This window comes from Trichomycterus rosablanca, chromosome 2, assembly GCF_030014385.1.
Source record: "Trichomycterus rosablanca isolate fTriRos1 chromosome 2, fTriRos1.hap1, whole genome shotgun sequence".
NCBI classification, from domain to species: Eukaryota; Metazoa; Chordata; class Actinopteri; order Siluriformes; family Trichomycteridae; genus Trichomycterus; species Trichomycterus rosablanca.
Genome location: NC_085989.1, coordinates 42,129,278 through 42,155,590, shown reverse-complemented (window position 1 = coordinate 42,155,590; position 26,313 = coordinate 42,129,278). Strand labels below are relative to the sequence as shown.

The 26,313-nt window shown below is 39.1% G+C and overlaps 2 protein-coding genes across 2 annotated transcripts; one reads left to right on the top strand and one right to left on the bottom strand.

The window, feature by feature from the left end:
- Positions 1–2,269: 2,269 nt before the first annotated feature.
- On the bottom strand, positions 2,270–15,939 carry fn3krp (fructosamine 3 kinase related protein). The gene is made up of 6 exons (XM_062990851.1): positions 15,673–15,939; positions 13,452–13,603; positions 8,239–8,330; positions 6,873–6,955; positions 6,359–6,481; positions 2,270–3,471 (listed from the first exon to the last, which is right to left on the bottom strand). Exons 1-6 carry the CDS (start codon positions 15,814–15,816, stop codon positions 3,133–3,135), a joined length of 933 nt encoding a protein of 310 aa, XP_062846921.1. The 5' UTR covers positions 15,817–15,939; the 3' UTR covers positions 2,270–3,132.
- Positions 15,940–23,785: 7,846 nt separating this feature from the next.
- On the top strand, positions 23,786–24,862 carry LOC134301631 (4-galactosyl-N-acetylglucosaminide 3-alpha-L-fucosyltransferase 9-like). Its single transcript, XM_062986432.1, has one exon. The coding sequence runs from the start codon at positions 23,786–23,788 to the stop codon at positions 24,860–24,862; it is 1,077 nt and encodes a 358-aa protein (XP_062842502.1).
- The last annotated feature ends 1,451 nt before the right edge of the window (positions 24,863–26,313 follow it).

Below are 26,313 nucleotides of genomic sequence, written 5' to 3'. Positions count from 1 at the left end.
GTTGTGGAGTCGCTACGGAAAGACAAGAAGGTCAAGGCGTTGACAAAACGCGATTCGCTTTTGTGCTGTAGACAGACATGCACTTTTTATAAGTTTCTTGTGTTATTTACTACAAAATAAAACAAGATCTACTTGTATAAATTAAGGTTAATAATTCGTTGACGTATAACTTTTAAAATACTGTTTAACTTTGTGACTTTTTTCCTGAACTTCATTGAACAACACATACAGTATCTTACATAAGATACAACAAATCACAGCCAAAATATAAAGTACACAATGAATTAAATAATAATTAACTAAAAATTGGGGTATCGAGGTATATAATTAAAAGAAATAAGATATACCAGGGATTTATAAATAATGCAATTTAATGGTATATTATAAACGGGTGGCACGGTGGCGCCTCACAGCAAGAAGGTCCTGAGTTCGATCCCCAGGTGGGGCGGTCCGGGTCCTTTCTGTGCAGAGTTTGCATGTTCTCCCTGTGTCTGCGTGGGTTTCCTCCTGGTGCTCCGGTTTCCTCCCACAGTCCAAAAACCTGCCACCAGTCTAATTGGAAACACTGAATTGTCCTATAGATACCTAGCCGCCAGATGCACAAACCAGTCCAGTGCATTGTAGTGCCGGTCCTAAGCCCGGATAAAATAGGGAGGGTTGTGTCAGGAAGGGCATCCGGCGTAAAAATTGTGCCAAATCAATGCGGATTATGATCCGCCGAGAGCCGACCCCGCAACCGAACGGGACAAAGGCCGAGGAAGAAGAAGAAGAAGATTTAAGTCAATCCTAAAGACTGAACAAAATGTGCAGTCCCAAAATAAGTTAATTATGGATTCTTCATATTTGTGACAAAATGAACATTCAGTATTTATATATTTTTTTTATTTAGCAATAGTTTTATTGAGGGGTAAAGATCAATGCAGAATTCTGAGGGTAACTTCCCTTACCTTATTTGTGATAAAAATTTATTTGGTTAAACTTTGTGACATGACTTCCTAACTCCTTATTAGTAAATACAATGTAATAGCCAGTGACATTTCTCTGCCGCTAAAATAGCGCTAGCTTGACCAAACCTAAAGAATACGATCAACTGTGGGTATCTCCCAAAGTCAGAAGAAAAAACCCAAACTGTTACATTATGCTGACTATTTGGCATGATGTTTAGATGAAATCCAAGAATAGGGTGACAGTGTTCAGTCAAGCAAGCTTTACAGGACCATGTGGTTATGTACTTACTGCCTTGCAATAAAGAAGCCCCTGCTTTAAACCTGGCACATTTAAAATAGAATAAAACGCCATTATTTGTCATATACACATATACACATGTACAATGAAATTCTTTTACTGTATATGTTTGGAAGCTGGAATCAGAGCGCAGGGTCAGCCATTGTACGGAGCATCTGGAGCCAAGAGGGTCAAGGGCCAACTGTGGCTGCATGGAAGAGCTGGGATTCAAACTCTCAACCTTACAATTGAAAGCCCAAAACTCAACCCACTAGGCCACTACTGTCCCTAGTGACTTGGCTAAAATGTGCCCCCCACCCCAATATATTCATGGCAAATGCTTAGTTCATGACAACTGTGCAGGTCACAGTCAACAATATATTAAATGTTGGGTTAATGGTAGATAGTCACAGTTTATGTGTTGAATGCAGAGATCATCATATGCATGATCAGCATAATGACCTGGGTCACTTTGATAAGGGTCAAGTCATTATGGCCAGAGCACTGGGTTAAAACAGCAAAACCAGAAGGGGTACTCATGAGCAGCTGTGGTGAGTACCCAATGTCCATGACGGGAAAAGCCATAAACTTCCGACAGGTCATTGGGTGGCCAAGGCTTACTGATGTCAGAGACGATCGCTCATCTATTGCTGCTGTTTAAGTTGGTCTTCCAGACTTTCATCAGTGGTGCTGCCCACAGGGTGCTGTTGGCTGGATATTTTTGGTTGGTGGACTATTCTCAGTCCAGCAGTGACAGTGAGGTGTTTAAAAACTCCATCAGCATTGATGTGTCTGATCCACTCATACCAGCACAACACACACTAACACACCACCACCATGTCAGTGTCACTGCAGTACTGAGAATGATCCAACACCCAAATAATACCTACTCTGTAGTGGTCCTGGGAGAGTCCTGACCATTGAAGAACAGCATGAAAGGGGGCTAACAAAGCATGCAGAGAAACAGATGGACTACAGTCAGTAATTGTAGAACTACAAAGTGCTTCTATATGGTAAGTGAAGCTGATAAAATGGACAATGTGTGTAGAAACAAGGAGGTGATTTTAATGTTATGACTGATCGGTGTATACAGCTGGTGTACACAGTATACATAGCAAACAATCAAATGAAAATCAAGACAAAGCTGTTTAAGCTTACATTGGTTCTCAGTTTTATTCTATGCACTGCAGAGATTAAGACTGCATAACACTGAAACAACAATATGGTCATGTATGTAAACACCCTTCCTAATTATTAAGTTCAAGTGTTTTAGCCACAACCTTTGTATAGGTGTAAAATCAATTATATAAAAATGAAATGCATTTCATTAAGTAGCAACATGTAAAGATAAGTGTTTCACTGTTTTTGTTAATGCAAATGCACACAACATGCTCTATCATTTGTTATTTACATTTACATTTTCAGCATTTAGCAGACACTTTTATCCAAAGCGACTTACACAATGAGCGGAACACGATGAGCAATTGAGGGTTAAGGGCCTTGCTCAGGGACCAAACAGCGGCAACTTGGTGGTGGCGGGGCTTGAACTGGCAGCCTTCTGTTTACTAGTCCAGTACCTTAACCACCGAGCTATCACTGGCCCTGTTTATTTAAGAGTTAACAATCACGTAGCATGAAAAGTTTTTCTTTAAACTAGTGGAATGTGCTTTAGTATCAGTGTGGCTAAGCAGAATCAAGCAAGACATCTACAATGAATATGTTATGTGTGTTATTAAAGCTACAATCATCTGATCAAGCGAAAAGCAAATGTCAAAATAGCCTAGCATCTGCTAGATTTTATCCAACCCACTATGAGTGAAAAAAACCCTTTCAGGTCTAAAACGTTCAGAAATTCAAACAGCCAGAACCAATTTTTAAACCGTACAGATTGAAGCTCTACCAGATCATCTATTTGGAAAGCTCTTTCATGATGCGCAGTGAGGAGCCTCTGTAGCCGGTACCAAAGTGATTCCAGTGGTTCAGATAGTGGAACAGCATGTACAGCTGATGTCTCTTCTCAAACCCAGGTGCTTTTGGAATCTTCTCATGGTAGGTGTTGTAAAAAGTCTTCCCAAAGGCACCGAACATCCCTGCGATTGCTAGCTCAAATTCGGAGTGACCATAATAGGAGGCTGGGTCGAAGATGATGGGGCCGTCTGAGCATTCGGCCACATTGCCGCTCCACAGATCGCCGTGAAGAAGTGCAGGTGTTACTTCTATACCAGCAAACAGGTGAGGGATCTTAAGCTAAACAAAGCAAAATTAGAGAGGATTTGAGGAGTCTAGTTGCATTAACATTGTACAGTTAACAGCACAGTGGTTTCATTTATTTTTATTTATTAATTAGGATTTTAACATCATGTTTTACACACTTTGGTTACATTTATGACAGGACACAAGATTCATCAGTTTTTTTTTATGCATTTTCTCCCCATTTTCCTCCCGATTTAGCACACTCAATTTTGTCTTCCGCTGCTGAGAGATACCCGACTGAATCCGAGGAGAGCACGTCCCTGTACACGCCTCTTCCGACACGTGCACAACTTTCCTCTTCTCGCCCATGCGTTCTGCACAGGCTTCTCCTCCGCCAATCAGGGTCCTTACACAGCGTATGAAGAACCACCCACCCACTCATAGTCCGGCCCCCACCCTGCAGATACGGTGGCCAATTAGTATCTGCTGCAGGCACTGCCAATTATGCCCATCAGATGGCGCCCAGCCGATCGGTGGCAACAACGAGTTTCGAACTGAGTTCAGAAACTCGCTGCTGGTGTGCTAGCGGAATATCCCGCTGCGCCACCTGGACGCATCAGTTTTAGTTTAATATCAAGCACAGTCATAAACAATGTTGTATCTCCAATTCACCTCACTTGCACGTCTTTGGACTGTGGGAGGAAACCGGAGCTCCTGGAGAAAACCCACACAGATATCAGGAGAACATGCAAACTCCACACAGAAAGGCCCAGGGCCGCTCCATCTGGAAATCGAACCCAGGACCTTCTTGCTGTGAGGTGACAGTGCTACCCACCAAGCCACCATGCTGCCAGGAGCACAACGGTAGGTGCCTGGGGGTCAGTTGGTTTTTCATAACTTGTAACTTTAGGGCTGTTAACTGCTCACACACACAAACACAAAAGCATAGATGATCCCAACCGTTATGTTATTTGCCAAAACTCACAATCCTAGGGATTTAAATCATACAAGTTTTACAAAGAAAATAATAAAGTAAAACATACATATATTTACATATTTATAATTAACAAATTCCTTTGACAGTAATTTAGTTAGATACAAATACAATGACTTAGTTGTTGCTATGCAACAAAATCACATCTAATCTAATGCAGCGATGGATCAGTGTGTAATAGGTTTGCAGGGGAACTGATCCTGTTTTTTAGTTCTGTTTCATCTTCGTTATTTAATAGCTTTTGCACAAAACTTGGGCAGACACCCCAAACACACACACACACACATACCCAATATAATAAAAACTGTTAAAATCCTGATCCTCATTTGCATTTTTTCAACCACTGTCTACAGTCCTGCCTTTTCCGACAGCAGCAAAATTGCTCCGATTTCCCTTTTTCACTTTTGCAGTGATTAGGCTGTAAATAACTGTATTTTTTTCTTCTGAACAATGTGTGTTAATCCTCTAGCCTTTTGTTATAATATACACTGATCAGCCATAACATTAACACCACCTCATTGCTACACTCGCTGTCCATTTTACCAGCTCCACTTACCATATAGAAGCACTTTGTAGTTTTACAATTACTGACTGTAGTCCATCTGTTTCTCTGCATGCTTTTTTAGCCTGCTTTTACCCTGTTCTTCAATGGTCAGGACCCCTACAGAACCACCACAGAGTAGGTATTATTTGGGTGGTGGGTCATTCTCAGCACTGCAGTGACACTGACATGGTGGTGGTGTGTTAGTGTGTGTTGTGCTGGTATGAGTGGATCAGACACAGCAATGCTGATGGAGTTTTTAAACACCTCACTGTCACTGCTGGACTGAGAATAATCCACCAACCAAAAATATATACAGCCAACAGCGCCCCGGGGGCAGCGTCTTGTGACCACTGATAAAGGTCTAGAAGATGACCAACTCAAACAGCAGCAATAGGTGAGCGATCGCCTCTGACTTTACATCTACAAGGTGGGCCAACTAGGTAGGAGTGTCTAATAGAGTGGACGGTGAGTGGATATGGTATTTAAAAACTCCAGCAGCGCTGCTGTGTCTGATGCACTCATACCAGCACAACACACACTAACACACCACCACCATGTCAGTGTCACTGCAGTGCTGAGAATGATCCACCACCTAAATAATACCTGCTCTGTAGTGGTCCTCTGGGGGTCCTGACCATTGAAGAACAGGATGAAAGCAGGTTAAAAAAAAGTATGTAGAGAAACAGATGGACTACAGTCAGTAAATGTAGAACTACAAAGTGCTTCTATATGGTAAGTGGAGCTGATAAATTGAACAGTGTGTGTAGAAACAAGGTGGTTTTAATGTTATGGCTGATATTATCAGTTTCCACCCACACAAAGATTGGAGTTTAATCTCTGAAGGTCTGTTTCTATTTTAATGATGTTCTTACTATATTATATTTGCTTTTGTGGCATTTAGCAAACAACACTGTGTCTACGCAATTGAGGGTTGACCCAACAGTGGCAACCTGGCAGTGGTGGGGGCTTGAACCAGCAATCTTTTTTATTACTAGTGTAGTACCTTAATCACTATGCTACAACTGCCTATATTACATTTGTTTTGTCACATTTTGGGTTTAACGTAAGATTAAACAGAAATTCTGCACTGAACTGTGGTTTACCATCCTACATCCCAACCTTATTAAAGTCAGGATTAAAGTGATTCCTGTTTATGTTTATTTGACGAAAAAACTGTAAAATACACTTTGCAACATCTCACATTCCTAAATCCTCCCAATAAAGATCTATAAAACAGCCCCCTGTTAGATCCTAGATTTTAAAAGCACACAAAAGTGGCCACTGATCATAATATTGTCCAGGAAAAGTATCAGTATGAAAGTTTTAATTGGTAGCCATGTGCTTTGTGTCCACATAACTTATTGTTTACTTCGGTTGGTGTATCATTTAGGTGTTTTCTGTACCTGGAGGCTGGCCCATAATTCTCTGACTTCTCTGTCCCCGTATGACTGTTCCACCAGGCTCAGCTGGTGCTGCAGTCTTTGCTGGGAGTAAAATGACACCCAGTCTGTCTGCCACTCATTCACCTATACAAGAGAAATAGAAAACATTCTTCATCTCAAACACGGGTGTAAAAAAGTAATCAATTGTATTGTGATGGAGGTATCTGAGGGTGCTTTGCTGTGTATTGCCATTATTGAACAAACAATTTCATTCAGTATGAAAAAAACTGTTTACTGAGGCCTAATTGGACTATGCAGCAAAACAGAGATTCAAAAACCAAAAGAAAGTTCATATCTGAATGGCAAAAAATAACAAAATGATAGTTTTGTATTAGATAGTCAATGCATTGTCTTAATTCCAATAGAGTGGGCTTCAATTTCCATATCATGGCACTAACTATTCATCTTAAAGTTTTTGTTTAATAAAGTGAATAGTGTGAATCAGGAGGAAGCATTTTTTTACTTACTTACTTACCTGAGGGATGTAGCCACAACATGTTTGCACATGAAACCCAAACTTCTCGATGACCGGGACTTCAGACTGACCAGAACCCTTTCCTGCAGAAAACAGTGTAATTGATGTGAAGCACCAATAAGACTGATCAGACGTTCACAAAAACAAGTTCAAGAATGCGAACAGACATCAAGGGACATGTCTAGAAGCAACACATAGCGTATGGTGGGCGTGGCTTATTGGGTCCACATAGTGCAGTTATTTACTGTCTGTTAAAAAGGTGGCATCAAACAAAAATGGAGCAAAGACATAACATTAAATTTTGTTTCTAATTGAGAAAAACTGCAACAGAAATGCACAAATTGCTGATGAAAGTGTACGGAAAGGAAAGTGTGTGTACAATTGGTTTAAATGCTTTAGCCTTAATGAGGTCATGAAGAGATCAAGGTCTGCGGACGTCTTAGACATTCTGACCCATGTGATGGCAACTCTGAAGGCAATTCCAAAAAAAAGAAAGAAGCTGTACAAATGTTTACAAAAGTGTCATGTCTGATGGACATTACTTTAAAGGTCAATAAAGATATTTTCTATGTATATTCTGTTTTGTTGTTTTATTGTAACTTTAACCAAACAGGTTAATGCGAGAGAGAATTGCAAGCCAGGTCCATGAGGTCTGTTAATATCTAAAAACAGATTTATCCATCTAATTAAATATTGTTACAGAGTTCATCACTGTTATAGCCATATACATGAATGAAGACCCATGATACCTCAGTAAAGTGTACCACCAGGGTGCATGTAGTACTTCTGTGTGAAATATGTAAGGTGCCCTGTTATAAAAGACATAACAAACAAAACAGGCAAAAAACACCACCATGCAAAGAGTCCTGTCTGCTATGTTCTTATGAGATGACAGTTGCCTGCATTACAAAAAATTACATCCTTGTAATTGCATAGTATTTTATATATCAACATTTAAACAAACCTGTCAAATAATGTCAATACTGGGTAATTGACATTAATAATCTTATAAACAATCACTTATAAGACTTAAATCCATTAAAACTATCCAAATCAGATTTTTGTACATCTGAAACATTTCAAAGACCTGGCTTGTAACTTTCTTTTGCACTAACATACTCACATACTCACTCTTATTTAGCAGGCAGAAAGTCAAGTCAAATTTGCTTTTATAGAGCTTTTTACAATATACAGTACATTGTCTTAAAGCAACTTTACAGTGACAGTGGCAAGGAAAAACTTCCTTAAAATTACAGGAAGAAACCTTCAGAAGAACCAGACAAGTTCTCCACAAGGGGCCGTTGTTTGACTCTGGTGCTATTGCTACCAGCGCAGTGATGGTTCAGGCATTAGTGTGGTGTCTTACCGACAGTTTGCTCTCCTCTGTCCTGCCTCTCCTTCAGTCTTTTATTATGTAAATGCAGTTCAGCTAGTTGCTCCCCCAACTGAGCCGAGTACCTTTATGAACAATATGCAGAAAAAAACATTTACTTCGTGCTATTTCCCAAAGCAATTTGTAGCAGCCATTAACAAAGTACAGGATTAATGATTTCACTCCAGGCAACAGCATAAGTAGCCATTAGGCAGGATCAAACCTCTGACCTATTACACACACTCAGACAAATTCCCCTACCGTTGGGACGTTTATGCAAAATAAACTGCCGGTAAGCACTTCTTGATGATTATTGATATTGTGTTTCATAAGCCTCATATTGATATAATCTTGTATAACTAATAATTAGAAGTGCTGATTATTTAATAAACTATACAGCATTATTAAACAGTATTTTAAGGTACAGCCTGACTTGACATGAACAGAATACAAACATTTAGAAAAGATCTATACTTACACTTCAGGGTGTATACCTAATTTAATACATCTAGTTTAATAAAGCATGAGCACACTTTGTCCTCACAGATTTTTCACTGTTTTGCTATAACAGGGGTGAAAAGAAAATTACAAGCCTGGGGCCTTAAAACAAGAAGATTTTTTTATTCATACTTGCCCGCTGGACAAGTGACTTAGACGGCTGCAGCAGGCGGTAATCACCGGGGTTTCTTTAATGAACCAGAAAATACTTTATTGACTTGGTCGGATAAACACAGTGTATTGTGAGGGTTTTTTTTACAAGACAGAGAAAATTAGCTTTTCATTTCAGGGCAGTGCTGCAGATTTGATCTAGCAGTCCCAAAACACTACATAAAAACATCTTTCATACAACTGCAAATTTAGAAACAAACCAAAATACAGTGGACCCTTGAGTTACGAACGGTATACCATACGAACATTTCGGGTTACGAGTGATCTTGTTCAACTTAACGTACGAACAAATTTCTGATTACGAACCGAAATTTGCGAAACACGTGACGTCACGAACAAGTTGACTCCAACCGTCTCTCTCTCTCTCTCTCTATATATATATATATATACAGTGAGCGAACACTCGGACAGCGGACAGTGTTTTCCAGTGTTTTTTATTTTTTTTTATATTTTGTAAAATTCAATATTAAAATGTCCCCAAAGAAGGTGCAGAGAAAGCTAAGTGGTGAGAAAATGAACAAATCACTATTTGTTGTTGTATTATTACTCCTGCCAGTAGGTGTCACTGTGTATCAGACAGAGGAGACAGTGAGTGAGAGAGAAGAAGGAAATCGCTGAGTAAAGTATTCTTTCTTTCGTGCAATTACACCTACAAAATACAACACTATTGAAATAAAGAAGCAAATAATAGAGAAATATGAGAGTTATTGCTGTTTCTGGTAGATACATTTTATATAAAAAGAAGAAAATGTATTATGGTGTATAGTGAAGCACACGTACTGTACTGAAATGTGGTATGTGTTTTATGTACAGTACTACTGTGTATTGTTGTTTATTATTGTTGATTACAGTAATGTCTATTCTATCATTTAAGATTTAAGGGAAATGTACTTGTATAACAAAAAAGACCATTTAAGACATTAGAAGGGTTGGGTAAGGTTTGGGAGGTCTGGCACGGATTAATTCTTATGGAAAAAATAGGTTTAACTAACGAACATTTTGACTTAAGAACAGCCCTTCGGAACCAACTAAATTCGTAAGTCAAGGGTCTACTGTACACAGGAACTTCACAGTATTTAATCGGCAGTCTATTTTAAAGCATATTATTACATTACATCATTACATTAAATTTTTAAAGCATTTTCTCCCTTTTTCTCCCGATTTTAGCACGTCCAATTTTTACCCAATTGTCTTATGCTTCCTCTCCACTGGAGCTGACCCCCACCCTGACTGAGGAGAGTGAGACTGTCACACTTTGTGTACGAAGAGCCACACCCTGATCAGCATTATTCCTCGACTCTGTGCAGACGCCATCAACCAGCAAGCAGAGGTCGTAATTTGCTCAGTTATGAGGAGTCCATAACCGGCTCATCCTACCCTATAAACAACAGCTAATCGTTGTACATGCAGCCGCCCAGCCCAGCTGGATGGCAGAGCTCTGGTGTGCTAGCGTGTTTTACCGCTGTGCCACCTGAGCGGCTACATCAGGGTTTTTCAATTATTATTATCATTATTACTTCCTTTGCGACCAATTGTTTTTGGTCACTGAGAAAGTAATAATAATTAAATAAACTAATTTTAACCAGCATATTAACAGGAAAAGAACTTGTGCACTTTATGGCTTTATGTTACATCTTGTAAACCACAGTGGGATCAGACTGGACAGCAAGGAGAACTAAAAGAGTATAAGATGCATTGTTTGTGCGGCCTGGGTCACATGAAAAATCATGGACATAATGTGGGTCGCTTAAAAAAAGTTTGAAAAAACATGCATTACATTGTTTCTTTACAGGCGCTCAGGTGCTGCAGTGGTAAATTACACTAGCCCGCTAATGATGGAATCCACTGTTTGAATCCCCAGCATTGCTATCGGCCGGCCGGGCGTCTACATACAGATTGGCAACGTTTGAGGGTAGGAGGGCTGAAGGGTTTCCTTATTGCTGATGCAACTGCAGCCTCTGCTGGCTGGTCGATGGCGCCTACACAGAGATGGTGAATAATGGAGAGCAGTGCGTGATTCTCCAAACACGATAATGATTCCTGTGTGGACCTGCTTCATGCTGGTGAAAAGGAGCGGTTGGCTACTACACATGCATTGGAGAAGGCATGTGTTTGATACAGTACTCCTCAGCCAGGGTAGGGGTCTTCAGCAGTAAAGGAGATACAACCGGGTAATTGGATATGACAAGATTGGGAGACACTTGACAAATGCAGAAATTTTCTCTTCTTGCACATTTTAGGATTATTTGTAAATATTTCTCAACATCACTTGTTGGAAAACCGCCTCAGTTAAACGCTGATGTGGAAACACTGCCATCTAGTGGCGGGATGCGACCATTTTGCGGGTCACAAAATTGGCTTGCAGTTTATGTACGATTTACAGTGTATTTTAAGACAATCATACGTCTTTTAAGCTCTTGTGAGTTTGGCACATCTGTTCTAATGGCTTTATATGACTTTATCTATAATAGTCCAAGTACAATTTAAAGACTTGCTAAAACATTGGCTAGGGGGACCAGCAGTCTAACGCACACAAGTTCAAATCTCAACTGGTCATGTGAAGAGATGGAAGGTCGGACAGAGTCTCTTCCTGCTGCTTGTATCAGAGGAGAAGAGGATAATGTAGATCAGTGTGTGTGAGACTGAGCCCCACATGAACTCGACTTGTGCAGGTGAAAAAATGCAGTCAGCTACTGCACACGTCAGAGGGGGCATGTGTTAGTCACAGCTCTCCTCAGTCAGGAGTGGAGGTCAGCAGCAGGAGAGAAAACACAAATTGAAATCATGTAATTGGACATGATTATATTGGGATAAAATTGAGAAAAAAGCACAAAAAAAACTATTTGGTATAAATTCATGCTTTAATACGGTTTGTTTATTAGGATACTTGAATTAACCAGTGAGCTGTTTATGATTGCTTTGAAATGGTCATTGAGCTCCTTTTATTACACAGACTTTTCAAAGCTTACCTTTGAAGTGCAACAGTCTTTCCCATCCTGTGCTTTACCCCATGCCTGGAGTAAAAATCTTTACCCCCCACCAGACCAGCTCTATTTTTTCACTCTATTATTTGTGTAAAAAATTTCCAACAGTTGTTAACTTTAATCAAATTGAAACATTTACAGCAGGGGTCTCAAACTCGCGGCCCGCAGGTCGATATTTTGTGGCCCCCGACATAACGTCAAAGTTAATTGTTAGTGCGGCCCACGCGGCACCTATTTTGCCGAGTCGTTGCGCAACTCTTTACCCTTCGCATTTTATAATTTTTTTCACTTAGCAACGTATTAGCAATGTCACTTGGCTGAAACGTGATTCAGAGCAACACCAAGTGGAAGGAAAATATATCCTGTCAGCCAGTGGACAGAAAGGTGCGATCGCAAAAGAAATTTACCAAGAACAATTTAATCAAAAAGAGCAAGAATTTAAAATATATAAAACAGACAATGCACTTCATATTAAGAATTAAGAGAGGTGAAGTAACATGGACACCAGAGTGAGCTCAGTGGCGGAGAGATTTGGTAGAGCAGAAGGACGTGTAGAATAAAATCTAGATCACTTTATTTATGAATGTGAAATGCATAAACACCTGAGAGATAAATTTAATAATGATAAGAAAAACGAAGTGCTCAAAAAAGCTATGAACAATGATACAATTTTCAAATTCCTCTCAGAATATATAGAAAGGGCTCTCTGAATAATATCCCAAACACTCAGGTATTGGGCAGAGGTGGAGAGAGTACTAAAATATTGTACTCAGGTAAAAGTACTACTACTTTCAATAATTTTTACTGAAATACGAGTAAAATTACTAGTCTAAAAACCTACTCAAGTAAAAAAGTAACTCATTTAAAACGTACTCAGAGTAAACGTTACTTCGTTACTTGTGTTAGTAAAAAAAAAATTTCTTAACAATAGGGGGGGGTCTCCTGTGTAATGCAAACAGGACAAGTGGATATATCTCACAATAGTTGTTTTTAATTAAAATATAATAGAAAAAACATGTTGATAGAACATTTAAAACATTTAGGGATGTGTAATGTGTCATTTTAGTACAGACCATCCCATAAAACCTTTTCAAACTGTATAACCACTGAAGTTGGCATTAATTGTGGATTCTATAGACCAGCCTTCTTTTCATCACTAACAAATACCAAACAACAGTCATACTGCAAATCTCATAACTCAAAACAAGTCACGGTTACAAGTGTTGTGACTTTCACTAAATGACCCAAAGAAAACCTTCAAGATGTAAGACAATTCTGGGAATAATGGATCTTTGAAGGTTTCTGGCAGCAAAGAGTAGGTAAAAGAAGCCTATGTTCTGAAGAATTGTTCATGTTCTGAACTGTTATTAATAAAGATTAAGAAGTTTTGATCAGTTGTACTTTTGTTTGGAATACCTGAAACCCTTTTTTTGTGGAATACTTGATGCCGCTCCTAGACTCTACCTCCAGCGGCCCCCAGGTAAATTGAGTTTGAGACCCCTGATTTACAGCCATGTATAAAACATGTATTAACTGCTTATCCAATGAACCTACCTGTTAAGAGATTTCATGTCAACATGCTCCATAATCAGCACAGCTCCTCCACGTTCCAGATCCACAACCTTTATGGGTTTTGGCACCCTGATTGTGTTTGTAGCGATAATGGCATCCAAGCTCGCTTTCTCTCCATCAAACATAAGCCGGGCCTGGATGAAAGAACAGGAATGTAAAATCAGTGCAACATTAAACCTCTGGACCAAAAATTTACACTTCTTTGGGTTTAGGAAACACTCATATGTATTTAAACTCAATTTTCACAATTTCTGACATTTAATCCTACAATGTACATTCACTTTCTTAGGTCAGTACTATATTTTAAGAATATGAAATGTCAGAATAATACTAGAGACCTACACATACACATGGTTAGTATTTAGTAGCACTGCATTTAAATTGTTTATAATACTGAGCTTTTTTGACTGATCACCTGTTCTTTAGAAAGGAACATCACTATCCTGATGAGAGTGGTCTCTTCACTTTTTAAAAGAATTTGGTATTAATGTAATATAAATGGGGTGGCCGGTGGCTCAGTGGGTAGCACTGTCGCCTTACAGCAAGAAGATCCTGGGTTTGATCCCCAGGCGGGGCGGTCCGGGTCCTTTCTGTCTGGAGTTTGCATGTTCTCCCCGTGTCTGTGTGGGTTTCCTCCGGAAGCTCCGGTTTCCTCCCACAGTCCAAAAACATACAGTCAGGTTAAATGGAGACACTGAATTGGCCTATAGGTGAATGGGTGTGTGTATGTGTGTGTGTGTTTGCATGTGTGTTTGCCCTGCGATGGACTGGCGCCCCGTCCAGGGTGTTGCTGTGTGCCTTGCGCCCATTGAACCGTGACCTAATTGGATAAGCGGTTAAAAAAGTGAGTGAGTGTAATGTAAATGACATGTAGTGGCCTTTACTTTGAAGAGGAATTAGTGTTGAATTGAAATGATAAAGCAACCTCGATCACATTGTTGGCATGTCATCTGACCTCTTTATTGAAAAACAATACACAAGGACTTTCATTTAAAAACAAAACACTGAATTTGGGTCAGACTGCCTTCTGTTTCTTTAAGGCCATAACAAACCTTGCAACAAACCAGCCATTACGCCTTTCAGTTGACATTTTGTTGGCTATTTTACATAATAAAATAGCTTAAATATGAGCATCTTATTGTAGTTGAACTTTCTTAGCATTGTGTATTTTAGTAATCTGTAATCGATTCGAATTGATTGTGTCTGTGCGGCCCTATTAACCCTAATTCGACAAAGGATTGCGATTAGACAGTGATTACTTTTAATTGTGGCACAAATACCGCACTGCTTGGGACTGAAATACAATAAAGCACCACAAAGCAAAATTTAGTACATGTATTGGTTTTCTGTTAAGGTTGAGTGACATTAAATCAATGCAATGGATCTTTTCATTACGGCACGTTTTAGCACTGCACTGTGGAAAGCAATGGTGCCTTGATTTAAATTTACAGTCGACTGTTTTTAAATTCAAATCTTTGTGTACTGTTTTTTAATAAATAGGTCAAGCGGTGTGCAAAGGTTTTTCTTATAATATCGGTACGTATTATGCAAGTTGCATGGAAAGCATTGACGTGTATATTGCATAGGGTGACCATACGTCCTCTTTTTCCCAGACATGTCCTCTTTTTTGGACCTAAAAATGCATCCGGCTGGGATACACATTGCCACTTTGCCACCAATTACATGAAATTACTTTGGCAATCCAACACCATCCAACCCTTCCACCAAGTATCCTCTTTTTTGAAAACCAAAATATGGTTACCCTAATATAACATTTAAGATATCCTTTATTTGTCATATATACATATACAGGTGTACAGTACAATGAAATTCTTTCTTCGCATATCCCAGCTTGTTTGGAAGCTGGGGTCAGAGCACAGGGTCAGCCATCGTACGGCGCCCCTGGAGCAGACAGGATTAAGGGCCTTGCTCAAGGTTAATAGCCCAAAGATCTACTAGGCTACCACCGTCTATGTGTAATATTGCATGTCATGCATTTTGCATTTGAATTTGCCATTAAGTCCTCTCCATACTTAGGTTACCAGATCTCAGATTACCAGATTAAACATCTGTGGGGGATTTTGGACAGATGTGTTGGACTGCACGTTTCAACGTCAAAACACTACATTCTTTAGAAAGGATGATCTTTCATCCCTCTAGAACAGTTCAGGAGTTCAAGGCACTTATACTGTAAGTAAGTTACCTGGCTTTTGTGGTTAATTTTGGTGAAGACAGTCCCACTGTCAGTGTTGTAGCTCTGTCCCTCGCTGATACATCCTCCCCCTGAGTGTCCGAGCTCCTTGACCCTGCTGCAGCCAAGTTCCCTTTTCAGCACTGCCTCCATCATTCAGTTTATTGCGCAAACGCTACGCTAAGTTGTGCGCCTATAATTTTCCGAGTTTTACCGAGTTTGTCCGATGTTACCCGAGTCAACAAGTTCGGCTATTTAATCGGTTTAATGCAAATTCACCACTGTTTAAAAAATCTACACTTTTTATTTAATCTTGAATACTTAGTATATCATTAATATCATAAATATTTCAAATAAATTAAACAAAAAGCATTTGTTAATAGCAAATGTTTGCACGGTTTACGCCATTCAGTTCCGTAAACTATCCTGCAAAAGCAAGTGACAGGTTTACGCATGTGCAGTGCAAATCATCCGCGCTGTGTCCTAAACCACACTCTATTCACTATGCAGTGCACTAACTAGGGAGTTTCCTCTATTTCGTAATCATAGATGCGAAAGACTTAATTAAAATATTACATTTATTTCTAGTCATGAAATGCATTGTAGTCGGGACAGTGTGGATTAATCCTTGACCATCGTAGCCTCTCAATCATAGCCCAGATAACCATGAAGTTCTCTTATTTTGGACACATTATGAAAAGAACAAATTCATTCTACAGTTAAGCTTGGAAGAGTTGAATGTAAAAGAGAACGAAGCCTGAAGACTCAAATGGAAGACAGAATGTTCTGGAGAAACACTGTCCATATGGTCACCAGGAATTAGAAATGAATCAGCCTAGAGTGTACACAGCACTTAATATGTTGGAGAGAATAGGGTTAATAAGTATAAATAGGGCGTCTCAGTTTGTAGCACTGTTGCCTCTCAGTAAGAATGTCCTGGGTTCGATCCCCAGGTGGAGTGGTCCAGGTCCTATCTGTAGTTTGCATGTTCTCCCTGTGTTTGTGTGGGTTTCCTCCCACAGTCCAAAGACAAGCAGTCAGGTGAACTGGAGATACAAAATGGTTTATGACTGTGTTTGACATTAAACTTGTGAACTGATAAATCTTTCTACCGTTTCATTTTTTAAATGCATTTTCTCCCGGTTTTTAGCGCGTCCAATTTTTATCCAATTGCGTTATGCTTCCTCACTAGTGGTGCTAACCTCTGCCCCGATTGAGGAGAGCGAGCTGACACACACACTCTCCGACACGTGAGCAGTAGCCGACTGCATCTTTTCACCTGCCCGAAGCAAGTTCATATGCAAATCAGCCTTGTACATGGAGAGCCAAACCCTGATCAGCATTATTATGTCTACTCTGTACAGACGCCATCAATCAGCCAGCAGAGGTCGTAATTGCACTGGTTTTGAGGTCCCTGTCCAGCTTCCTACCTGGATGAACAACAGCCAAACAGTAAAATGAGCTGAGATTCAATACACTGGCTACCGTTTCTGTCATGAATGTAACCAAAGTGCATAAAACATAATGTTAAAATCCTAAAAAATACATTTAAATAATATACACCGATCAGCCATAACCTCCTTGTTTCTACACTCACTGTCCATTTTATCAACTCCACTTACCATATAGAAGCACTTTGTACTTCTACAATTACTGACTGTAGTCCATCTGTTTCTCTGCATGCTTTGTTAGCCCACTTTCATGCTGTTCTTCAATGGTCAGGACTCTCCCAGGACCACTACAGAGTAGGTATTATTTAGGTGGTGGATCATTCTCAGCACTGCAGTGACACTGACATGGTGGTGGTGTGTTAGTGTGTGTTGTGCTGGTATGAGTGGATAAGACACAGCAATGCTGATGGAGTTTTTAAACACCTCACTGTCACTGCTAGACTGAGAATAGTCCAACAACCAAAACCATCCAGCCAACAGCGCCCTGTGGGCAGCGTCCTGTGACCACTGATGAAGGTCTCAAAGATGACCAACTCAAACAGCAGCAATAGATGAGCGATCGTCTCTGACTTTACATCTACAAGGTGGACCAAGTAGGTAGGAGTGTCTAATAGAGTGGACAGTGAGTGGACACAGGAGTATAAAAACTCCAGCAGCGCTGCTGTGTCTGATCCACTCATACCAGCACAACACACACTAACACACCACCACCATGTCATTGTCACTGCAGTGCTGAGAATGATCCACCACCTAAATAATACCTGCTCTGCAGGCTAAAAAGGTATGTAGAGAAATAGATGGACTACAGTCAGTAATTGTACAACTACAAAGTGCTTCTATATAAGTGGAGCTGATAAAATGGACAGTGAGTGTAGATACAAGGAGGTGGTTTTAATGTTATGGCTGATCAGTGTATAAGGTATAATTTCACGTAATATAAACATACAAACAAATATAAAAACAGACAATTTACACCAAGGGTCACAAATTAACATTTCAATTGTGTAGTAATTGATTGATTAATCTATGATTGAGCTCGAAATTTTTGCCATTACCCTAATTTTACCATATTTCTTTTAGTTTTTCATGCTCTTCTAAATTGTAGTGTATATTTTACTATATTTTCTTTTAGTTTTCATGTTCTTAATTTTTTATCTCTCTTGTTTTAATTTCATATTCCCTAAATTGTAGGTTATACTTTACAATAATTTCTTTTAATTTTTCATGTCCTTAATTTTTTTTATCTCTCTTGTTTGAATTTCATGTTCTTAATTGTAACTAAATGTTTGCAAGAAGTCTTTCTGAGGTTTTAGATCTCAGGAATGTTTTAATGCTTTTAATTAATTTTTTTTTTCCTTATGTAAAGCACTTTGAATTGCCACTGTGTATGAAATAAACTTGCCTTGCCTTGCCTAATTTACCAGCTACTACACCTAATGTATCTGTTCATGTAAATGTTATCACTTGTTATGTTACATTTACTACTTCATAATGATTAAATACAGACAAGAAATTGTAAAATAGGTACTGTGAATAACTAGTTCATTCATTAATAAAACATATTAATTATTTAACAGCTGAAATGCATGGCAAGTTGTTGCATGGCATGGCATGTGCATGGCAACAGGTGTCTATTGTTGAGTCCAGCCCGGTGTGGAGACCAAAATGACTTTCTTGCAGCAATTCACTTAAAACACAAGAAATGATTACAAACTAAACACACTATTACACAGTAATAAGAATAATTTAAAATACAGGGTGTACTAAAGAGAGGTGACCTGTCATCATTAATAATTAACAAGTGCAACCGTTTGCTCCAATTCAACAGCAGCAAATTTTAATTTCCTTTTTACTAGTAGGTCCCATTACAACTTAATTATAATGATATAGAGAGTGGTTAATGATTGTAAGTTATAATTTCCCCGAGGAGACATATTGGCTCAAATGACTAAAATCGAGGCCATGTAGCAATACGTCTGCATGATCCGACATTGTCGTTGTATTTTGCAGTCACTAAAAAATTACTCCAGACTTGTTCAAACCGCTCCCGGAGGAGCACTAGTTCTTAATTACATCATTCAAATGTCCTTCTATCTTATTTTTACTGCTTCCTCCGATTATGATTTTGACATATGTGATTGAGTTGTGTGATTTTAAAGTGAAGTACACTTTCTGTAGTATTATAATCAAGCAATTATAATCAACTAAGTGGTCCAGAGAGTGGCTTAATTAAGCACACTGATGGCTTATTCTGCTGTTTCCTCTGTTCTTGGCCCATGTTGAGTGCTCTGATACACAAGCTGACAGTCTGATCATAGTATTACACATTATACTGTAGGTTTGTTATTATGGGTGTGGAAGATGTGGATGGGTCTGGGTAAACAAGAGCCCTCTGCACTAGTTAATGTTTTCCAATGGTGAAGCTATGAAGGAATGAAGGTAAGTCTGCTGTCTGTTTCTACCACTAAAGTAGAAATCACTTTTATTATGATTACATGTCATATTTCAGCACAATATGTAATCAAGAGCAGTTTTCATTGCCTCCGAGTGATCATTGTGCTTGTAAAATCTAATAAAAGTCATAGCAGGGGGTTAATAAATTACCATAAGTTAAACCAACGGCAACAATCCTGTGTACTTGTACTATACCTTTTATTTTCTAAATTGTAAAGATATATCTAATGCATTCCCATTTCACTTTATTTTTACATTATCTTAAAATTGTTTCTATGTTTAAATGACTTCTAGTGCTTTATCTCAATTACATTATATTATTCTAACACGAATTTATGAGTAATCATTATTATTGCTGTTATTGTGAACTTACTTGTGACAGTTGTACAATGCACCTGGTATGTTCCAGATTTGTAGTATTTTCATAAGCTGACATAGTTTTTTAAAAAGCTTTTATAAAAAGCTGTGTAGTAACAAAGTTTGGAAAAATACTATTTTTACCCCAACATTTAAATGAGAAAGTAAATCACTGGGTCTGTACCATGTAGGACAGTAACAGTGTAATGGATTTGACTAGAAGGATCATGATTTATTAAATGATGTTTTTTATTGAATTTTGAGCATTGTGGCTCTAGATAAAGAAAAAAATATTACAATGTAAACATTTACATTTATGCCTTTAGAAGACACCTTTGTCCAAAGCAATTTACAGTGCAAGCAACAGAGGATTGAGGGCCCTGCTCAGGGGCCCAGTGACTACTTGTTAGTATTGGTGATTAAACCAGTGACCTTTGGATAACAAGTCCAGTGTCTTAACCACTGAGCTACCACTGAATTAAACAAGTGTCTGTATATACACTGATCAGCCATAACATTAAAACCACCTCCTTGTTTTTACACTCGCTGTCCATTTTATCAGCTCCACTTACCATATAGAAGCACTTTGTAGTTCTACAATTACTGACTGTAGTCCATCTGTTTCTCTACATGCGTTTTTAGCATGCTTGCACCCTGTTCTTCAATTGTCAGGCCCCCCACAGGACCATCACAGAGTAGGTATTATTTAGGTGGTGGATCATTCTCAGCACTCCAGTGACACTGACATGGTGGTGGTGTGTTAGTGTGTGTTGTGCTGGTATGAGTGGATCAGACACAGCAGCGCTGCTGGAGTTTTTTTAAATACCGTGTCCACTCACTGTCCACTCTATTAGACATTCCTACCTAGTTGGTCCACCTTGAAGATGTAAAGTCAGAGACGATTGCTCATCTATTGCTGCCTATGGGGCAGTGGGCTGGATGGTTTTGGTTGGTGGACTATTCTCAGTCCAGCAGTGACAGTGAGGTGTTTAAAAACTCCAGCAGCACTGCTGTGTCTTATCCACTCATACCAGCACAACACACACTAACACAACACCACCATGTCAGTGTCACTGCATTGCTGAGAATGGCCCACCACCTAAATAATACCTACTCTGTGGTGGTCCTGTGGGGGTCCTGACCATTGAAGAACAGCATGAAAGGGGGCTAACAAAGCATGCAGAGAAACAGATGGACTACAGTAAGTAATTGTAGAACTTCAAAGTGCTTCTATATGGTAAGTGGAGCTGATAAAATGGACAATGTGTGTAGAAACAAGGAGGTGGTTTTAATGTTATGGCTGATCGGTGTATTTTATCATTTTTTAAGTAAATACCTGTATTTAAATCACATTATTAAATGTAGTTACATACATATTATAAGGAACTTGTAAATACCATGCAGTACTCAGTCGTTTAATACTGTAATTTGCTAATCTTACATTTTAGTACAAACTAATAGTTTTGAGGTGGTATGGGGATAAATACTCCTTTTCCCTCCCAATCTATCTATCCATTCATCCATCCATCCATTGTGGCTAACAGGTTGCGACATCTGACTACAAAACACCGCCAGAAGGCCTAGTCGTTATCCATATGATCAGCAACAACCTTGAGTCAAGATTTAAAGTTATTGCTTCCTTCTTGCCAGGCAGCATCTAAATCTATGGCAGTATAAGGCTTCCCTGACAGTGGACAGTGATTCAACACCTGACAGTTTGGTAGTCGAGAGACGATTACTTCATGGACAACCCTTTTTCAACCTTTAAATAAACATTTTACAATTTTGTTTAGAACCAACATAATGATATACACCGATCAGGCATAACATTATGACCACCTTTCTAATATCGTGTTGGTCCCCCTTTGCACTGTGTGTCTGACACCTTTCTATCAGAACCAGCATTAACTTCTTGAGCAATTTGAGCTACTGTAGCTGGTCTGTTGGATCAGACCACACGGGCCAGCCTTTGCTCCCCACGTGCATCAATGAGCCTTGGCCGCCCATGAGCCTTGGCCGCCCATGACCCTGTCGCCAGTTTACCTTTGTTCCTTCCTTTGATAGAAACTGACCACTGCAGACTGGGAACACCCCTCAAGAGCTGCAGTTTTGGAGATGCTCTGACCCAGTTGTCTAGCCATCAAAATTTGGCCCTTGTCAAACTCGCTCAAATCCTTACGCTCGCTCATTTTTCCTGCTTCTAGCACATCAGCTTTGAGGATAAAATGTTCACTTGCCTAATATATCCCACCCACTAACAGGTGCCGTGATGAAGAGATAATCAGTGTTATTCACTTCACCTTTCAGTGGTCATAAATTTATGCCTGGTCGGTGTAAAGTATAGTGCCTTTCTGATTGCCTCTGTTATTCAATATTTCCAACATTAAATGTGTAAGTGTTAAAAATGTGATATTACACCAAGAATTCATTATGAGTGACATTTATATTCTGCATAGGCCTGCATTAAGCCAAGCTTGTTTGTGTTTAATTAGCTACATTTGTTAAAAAGTCAAAAATTACCTTTTAATGTATAGCCATAAACTTTGGATCGTATAAAAACCGTATAAAGATTCTTTGTGTAATATTATGGATTGTTCAATGATCTAAAATTATTTAGTGTGACAAATACACAAGAACGAATGCATTTGGAAAAAAGTCACTAAATTATAAACCTATGGCGGCAAAGAGCAACTGTTTAATAAGTAATTGATGTGAGTGTTCACATGAATCTGGAGTTTAAACAGTAACTGAATTACTACAAAAAAGCTGAGTCAACAACTTAATGGCACTAACATATGATGATTCTCTGACTGTTCCTCTGGTACACTTTTCTGGAGCAATTTGTCATGCATTAAACTGTGGTTAAAACAGCTCTCGCCAGCAAATTTTAAATAAAAATGACATGTAATGTAATAAAATGTGCTGCAGTCAACAGTTTTGCATTATGGAAAATCCAGTACAGTAGACCCTTGAGTTACGAACGGTTTACCATACGAACATTTTGGGTTACGAACGATCTTTTTCAACTTAACGTACGAACAAATTTCGGATTACTGTATATATATATATATATACGAGCGAACATTCGGACAGCGGACAGTGTTTTTTTTTTTTGGTGTTTTCTTTATATTTTGTAAAAGTCAATATTAAAATGTCCCCAAAGAATGTGCAGAAATAGTGCAGTGGTGAGAAAATGAAAAAAATCACTATTTGTTGTGTTGTATAATTACTCCTGCCAGTAGCTGTCACTGTGTATCAGACAGAGGGGACAGTGAGTGAGAGAGAAGAAGGAAATCGCTGAGTAAAGTATTCTTTCTTTCGTGCAATTACACCTACAAATACAACACTATTGAATTAAAGAAGGAAATAATAGAGAAATATGAGTTATTGTTATTTCTGGTAGATACATTTTATATAAAAAGAAGGAAATTTATTATGATGTATGGTACAGCACACGTACTGTGCTGAAATGTGATGTGTTTTTTATGTACAGTACTACTGTGTAATGTTGTTCATTATTGTTTATTACAGTATTATCTATTTATAATTTAGCGAAAAATATACTTGTATTTATAACAAAAAAGACAATTTAAGACATTAGAAAGGTTAAGTAAGGGGGTGGTTTGGGAGGTGTGGCACGGATTAATTCCATTTGCATTATTTCTTATGGGAAAAATAGGTTTAACTAACGAACATTTTGACTTAAGAACAGCCCTTTGGAACCAATTAAATTCATAAGTCAAGGGTCTACTGTATTAATAATCTGACTGCTAAATTGTTAATTCAAAGGTAAAATGCTAATACGTACTATAACATAGTGGCGGATGATGACCGCTTTTTGTTTTATATTTGCAGCCCTAATGATGCCATCTGAAATAGGCCATGATGTTTGCCGTTTCTTCCGCTTTGCCATCTTTATACTTCCCACCTTGCTTATGGGCTCCCTTTATTACATGCCTTCCTTCCAACATCTCATCAAACCATATAAATCCAGCAGCACTGCACACCATCCCATCCTGGTGCTCATCTGGCTCTGGCCCTTTGATCAGCCCTTTGACCTTGAGCTCTGCAGTTCCCAGTTCAACATACAAGGCTGTCACCTTACAGTCGATCAGAGTTTGTACGATAAAGCAGACGCCGTCCTGATCCACCACAGGGACATCACCAGGGACTTATCCAATTTACCCCAGTCTCCTCGGCCACCTCATCAAAAGTGGATCTGGATGAATTTGGAGTCACCATCAAACACAGCCCAAATTCCCAGCCTAGACAACCAGTTTAATGTCTCGCTGAGTTACCGCAGGGACGCCGACATCAGTGTGCCCTATGGACGGCTGGTTCCTGTTAACCAAGACCACAAGTTCGTGCCACCAGAAAAGGACAAGCTAGTATGCTGGATAGTTAGCAATTACAACCCTGAACACAAGAGGGTGCACTACTATGAACAGCTGCAGAAGTATGTCCAGGTTCATGTCTACGGTGACTATTTTGAGAGGCATGTCTCCGAAGAGGAGTACAAGGACATCGTCTCAGGCTGTAAATTTTATTTGTCATTTGAAAACTCTATGCACAAGGACTACATCACAGAGAAACTGTTTAACGCTCTGGATTTGGGGGCCATACCCATCGTGGTGGGCCCTTCCAGACACAATTATGAGTGTTTCATCCCAGCTGATGCATTCATCCATGTGAATGACTTCTCCACTGTGAGGGCACTAGCTAAATACCTGCTGCTTTTGGACAGAGACGAAGCCATGTATCGCAGGTATTTTAGATGGAAGAGGCATTTTCAAGTGAAGACCTTTTCCTTTCCTGCAGAAAATGCTTGCCTTGCTTGCGATTACATCCGACAAAATAGGCAGTATCAGGTTCTGATGAATCTCTATCAGTGGTACTGGGATAAAGGGGAAGAACCAGATAAATCGCTATTCCTCTACTAACACTCCTTTAACTAGTATCTCTCGGGTGCAACCAACACTTTTGGTATAGTACTTATGGTACTTAAAACTAGAGATGGACACTTTCTCTCTGTGTATTTGGACACTATCTGTGTTGTCAAGTATCTGAACAGATGCTTAGCAATGTTTTTTTTGTTATAGAAATATCTAAAGTTGCAGTTACAAATATTCAATCCCCCTTAACTTGAATGATAATATGGTGATGTGTGTAGAATTTAATGAAAATATAGACTGACCATTGTCCAATAATATTTAACCCCCTGCAATAGTACCTGGTGAAGCATCATTTTGCCATTGTATAACATTATAATAAGCAATTTCTCTAAGTGCTAACAAGCTTATGACACCCCTATTTTGGAATCTTCACTTTACAGGTTTGATGGCTTTTGTGCTGCAAGTGCATTCTTTAAAATCCCACCAAATTGTCGCTTATTATAACTTAATCAGAACTCTACAGGCCTATCCAAATTCCTTCTGGTGTATTTCTGCCAACTTTTCCGGTGCTTCTTGGTCAAAAGTGGCAACTCTTATGAATTTTACTACGATGGCCTTGGTTGTTAAATGATCTTCATATGGTTGCCACTGACACATTTGTCAGCCTTCATCAGGTCATCCTGTAAGTCTTTTGCAGTAACACTGGAATTTGTTTGTCGCCACTTGCTGGAAATTTGGGCTTTCTCCCATGGCCAGGCAGGTTTGCTGCTGTACTATAAGTTTGGAACGTCCGACAATACTTCCAATAATGTCTCTAAGAAAATTCAGGTCTTAGAATTTGTGTTATATCATTGCACTTTTTGGTGGAATGAAATGATCTCTTTATTTGACTAATTAAAAAAATAAGGGGTTGAATAATTATGACAAAATATACTGCTACTCTAAAATACTTTATCAAAGTACTTTCTTTGTCAATTTGCTGTATCATTCAACTGAAACAACTTAAAGCAAAATCTCTGCAGAAAAGTTTAAAGTTATAAATCCAGAAAGACACAAAGTATGCTGGCATCATAGGCCAGCAGAAAACCAGACTGGACTGAGCCCTGCAACATGGTTTCAAGAAAAAGACAGGTTTCCCAACAAAGGAGCTGGCAAATCTGCTAATAAACCTGAATCTCAGCATATTGGAAGTCATCTTTGTGCCACTGTAACAGGGACTCCTACCTGTCAAGGTACCAACTGGATTGGCAAAGGAAATTTGATATCAAATCAATCATTTATAAGAGAAAGACTTCTTCTTCTTGTTGTTTCTCAGCCTTTGTCCCGTTTTTTATTACAGGGTCGGCATTTCCAGCTTCTTCCCATTAGGGGTCGCCGGCGGGATTTGGCACAGTTTTATGCCGGATGCCCTTCCGGACACAACCCTCTCTATTTTATCCGGGCTTGGGACCGGCACTACAATGCACTGGTCTGTGCATCCCAGCGGCAAGGTACCTATG

Coding starts and splice junctions, on each gene's coding strand:
- fn3krp (XM_062990851.1), bottom strand. CDS start 15,816: ATGATGGAGGCAGTGCTGAAAAGGGAACTTGGCTGCAGCAGGGTCAAG. Junction 13,604..15,672: donor AAATTAACCACAAAAGCCAG/GTAACTTACTTA, acceptor TCTTTCATCCAG/GCCCGGCTTATGTTTGATGG. Junction 6,956..8,238: donor CAGAGGAGAGCAAACTGTCG/GTAAGACACCAC, acceptor TGTTTTCTGCAG/GAAAGGGTTCTGGTCAGTCT.
- LOC134301631 (XM_062986432.1), top strand. CDS start 23,786: ATGCCATCTGAAATAGGCCATGATGTTTGCCGTTTCTTCCGCTTTGCC.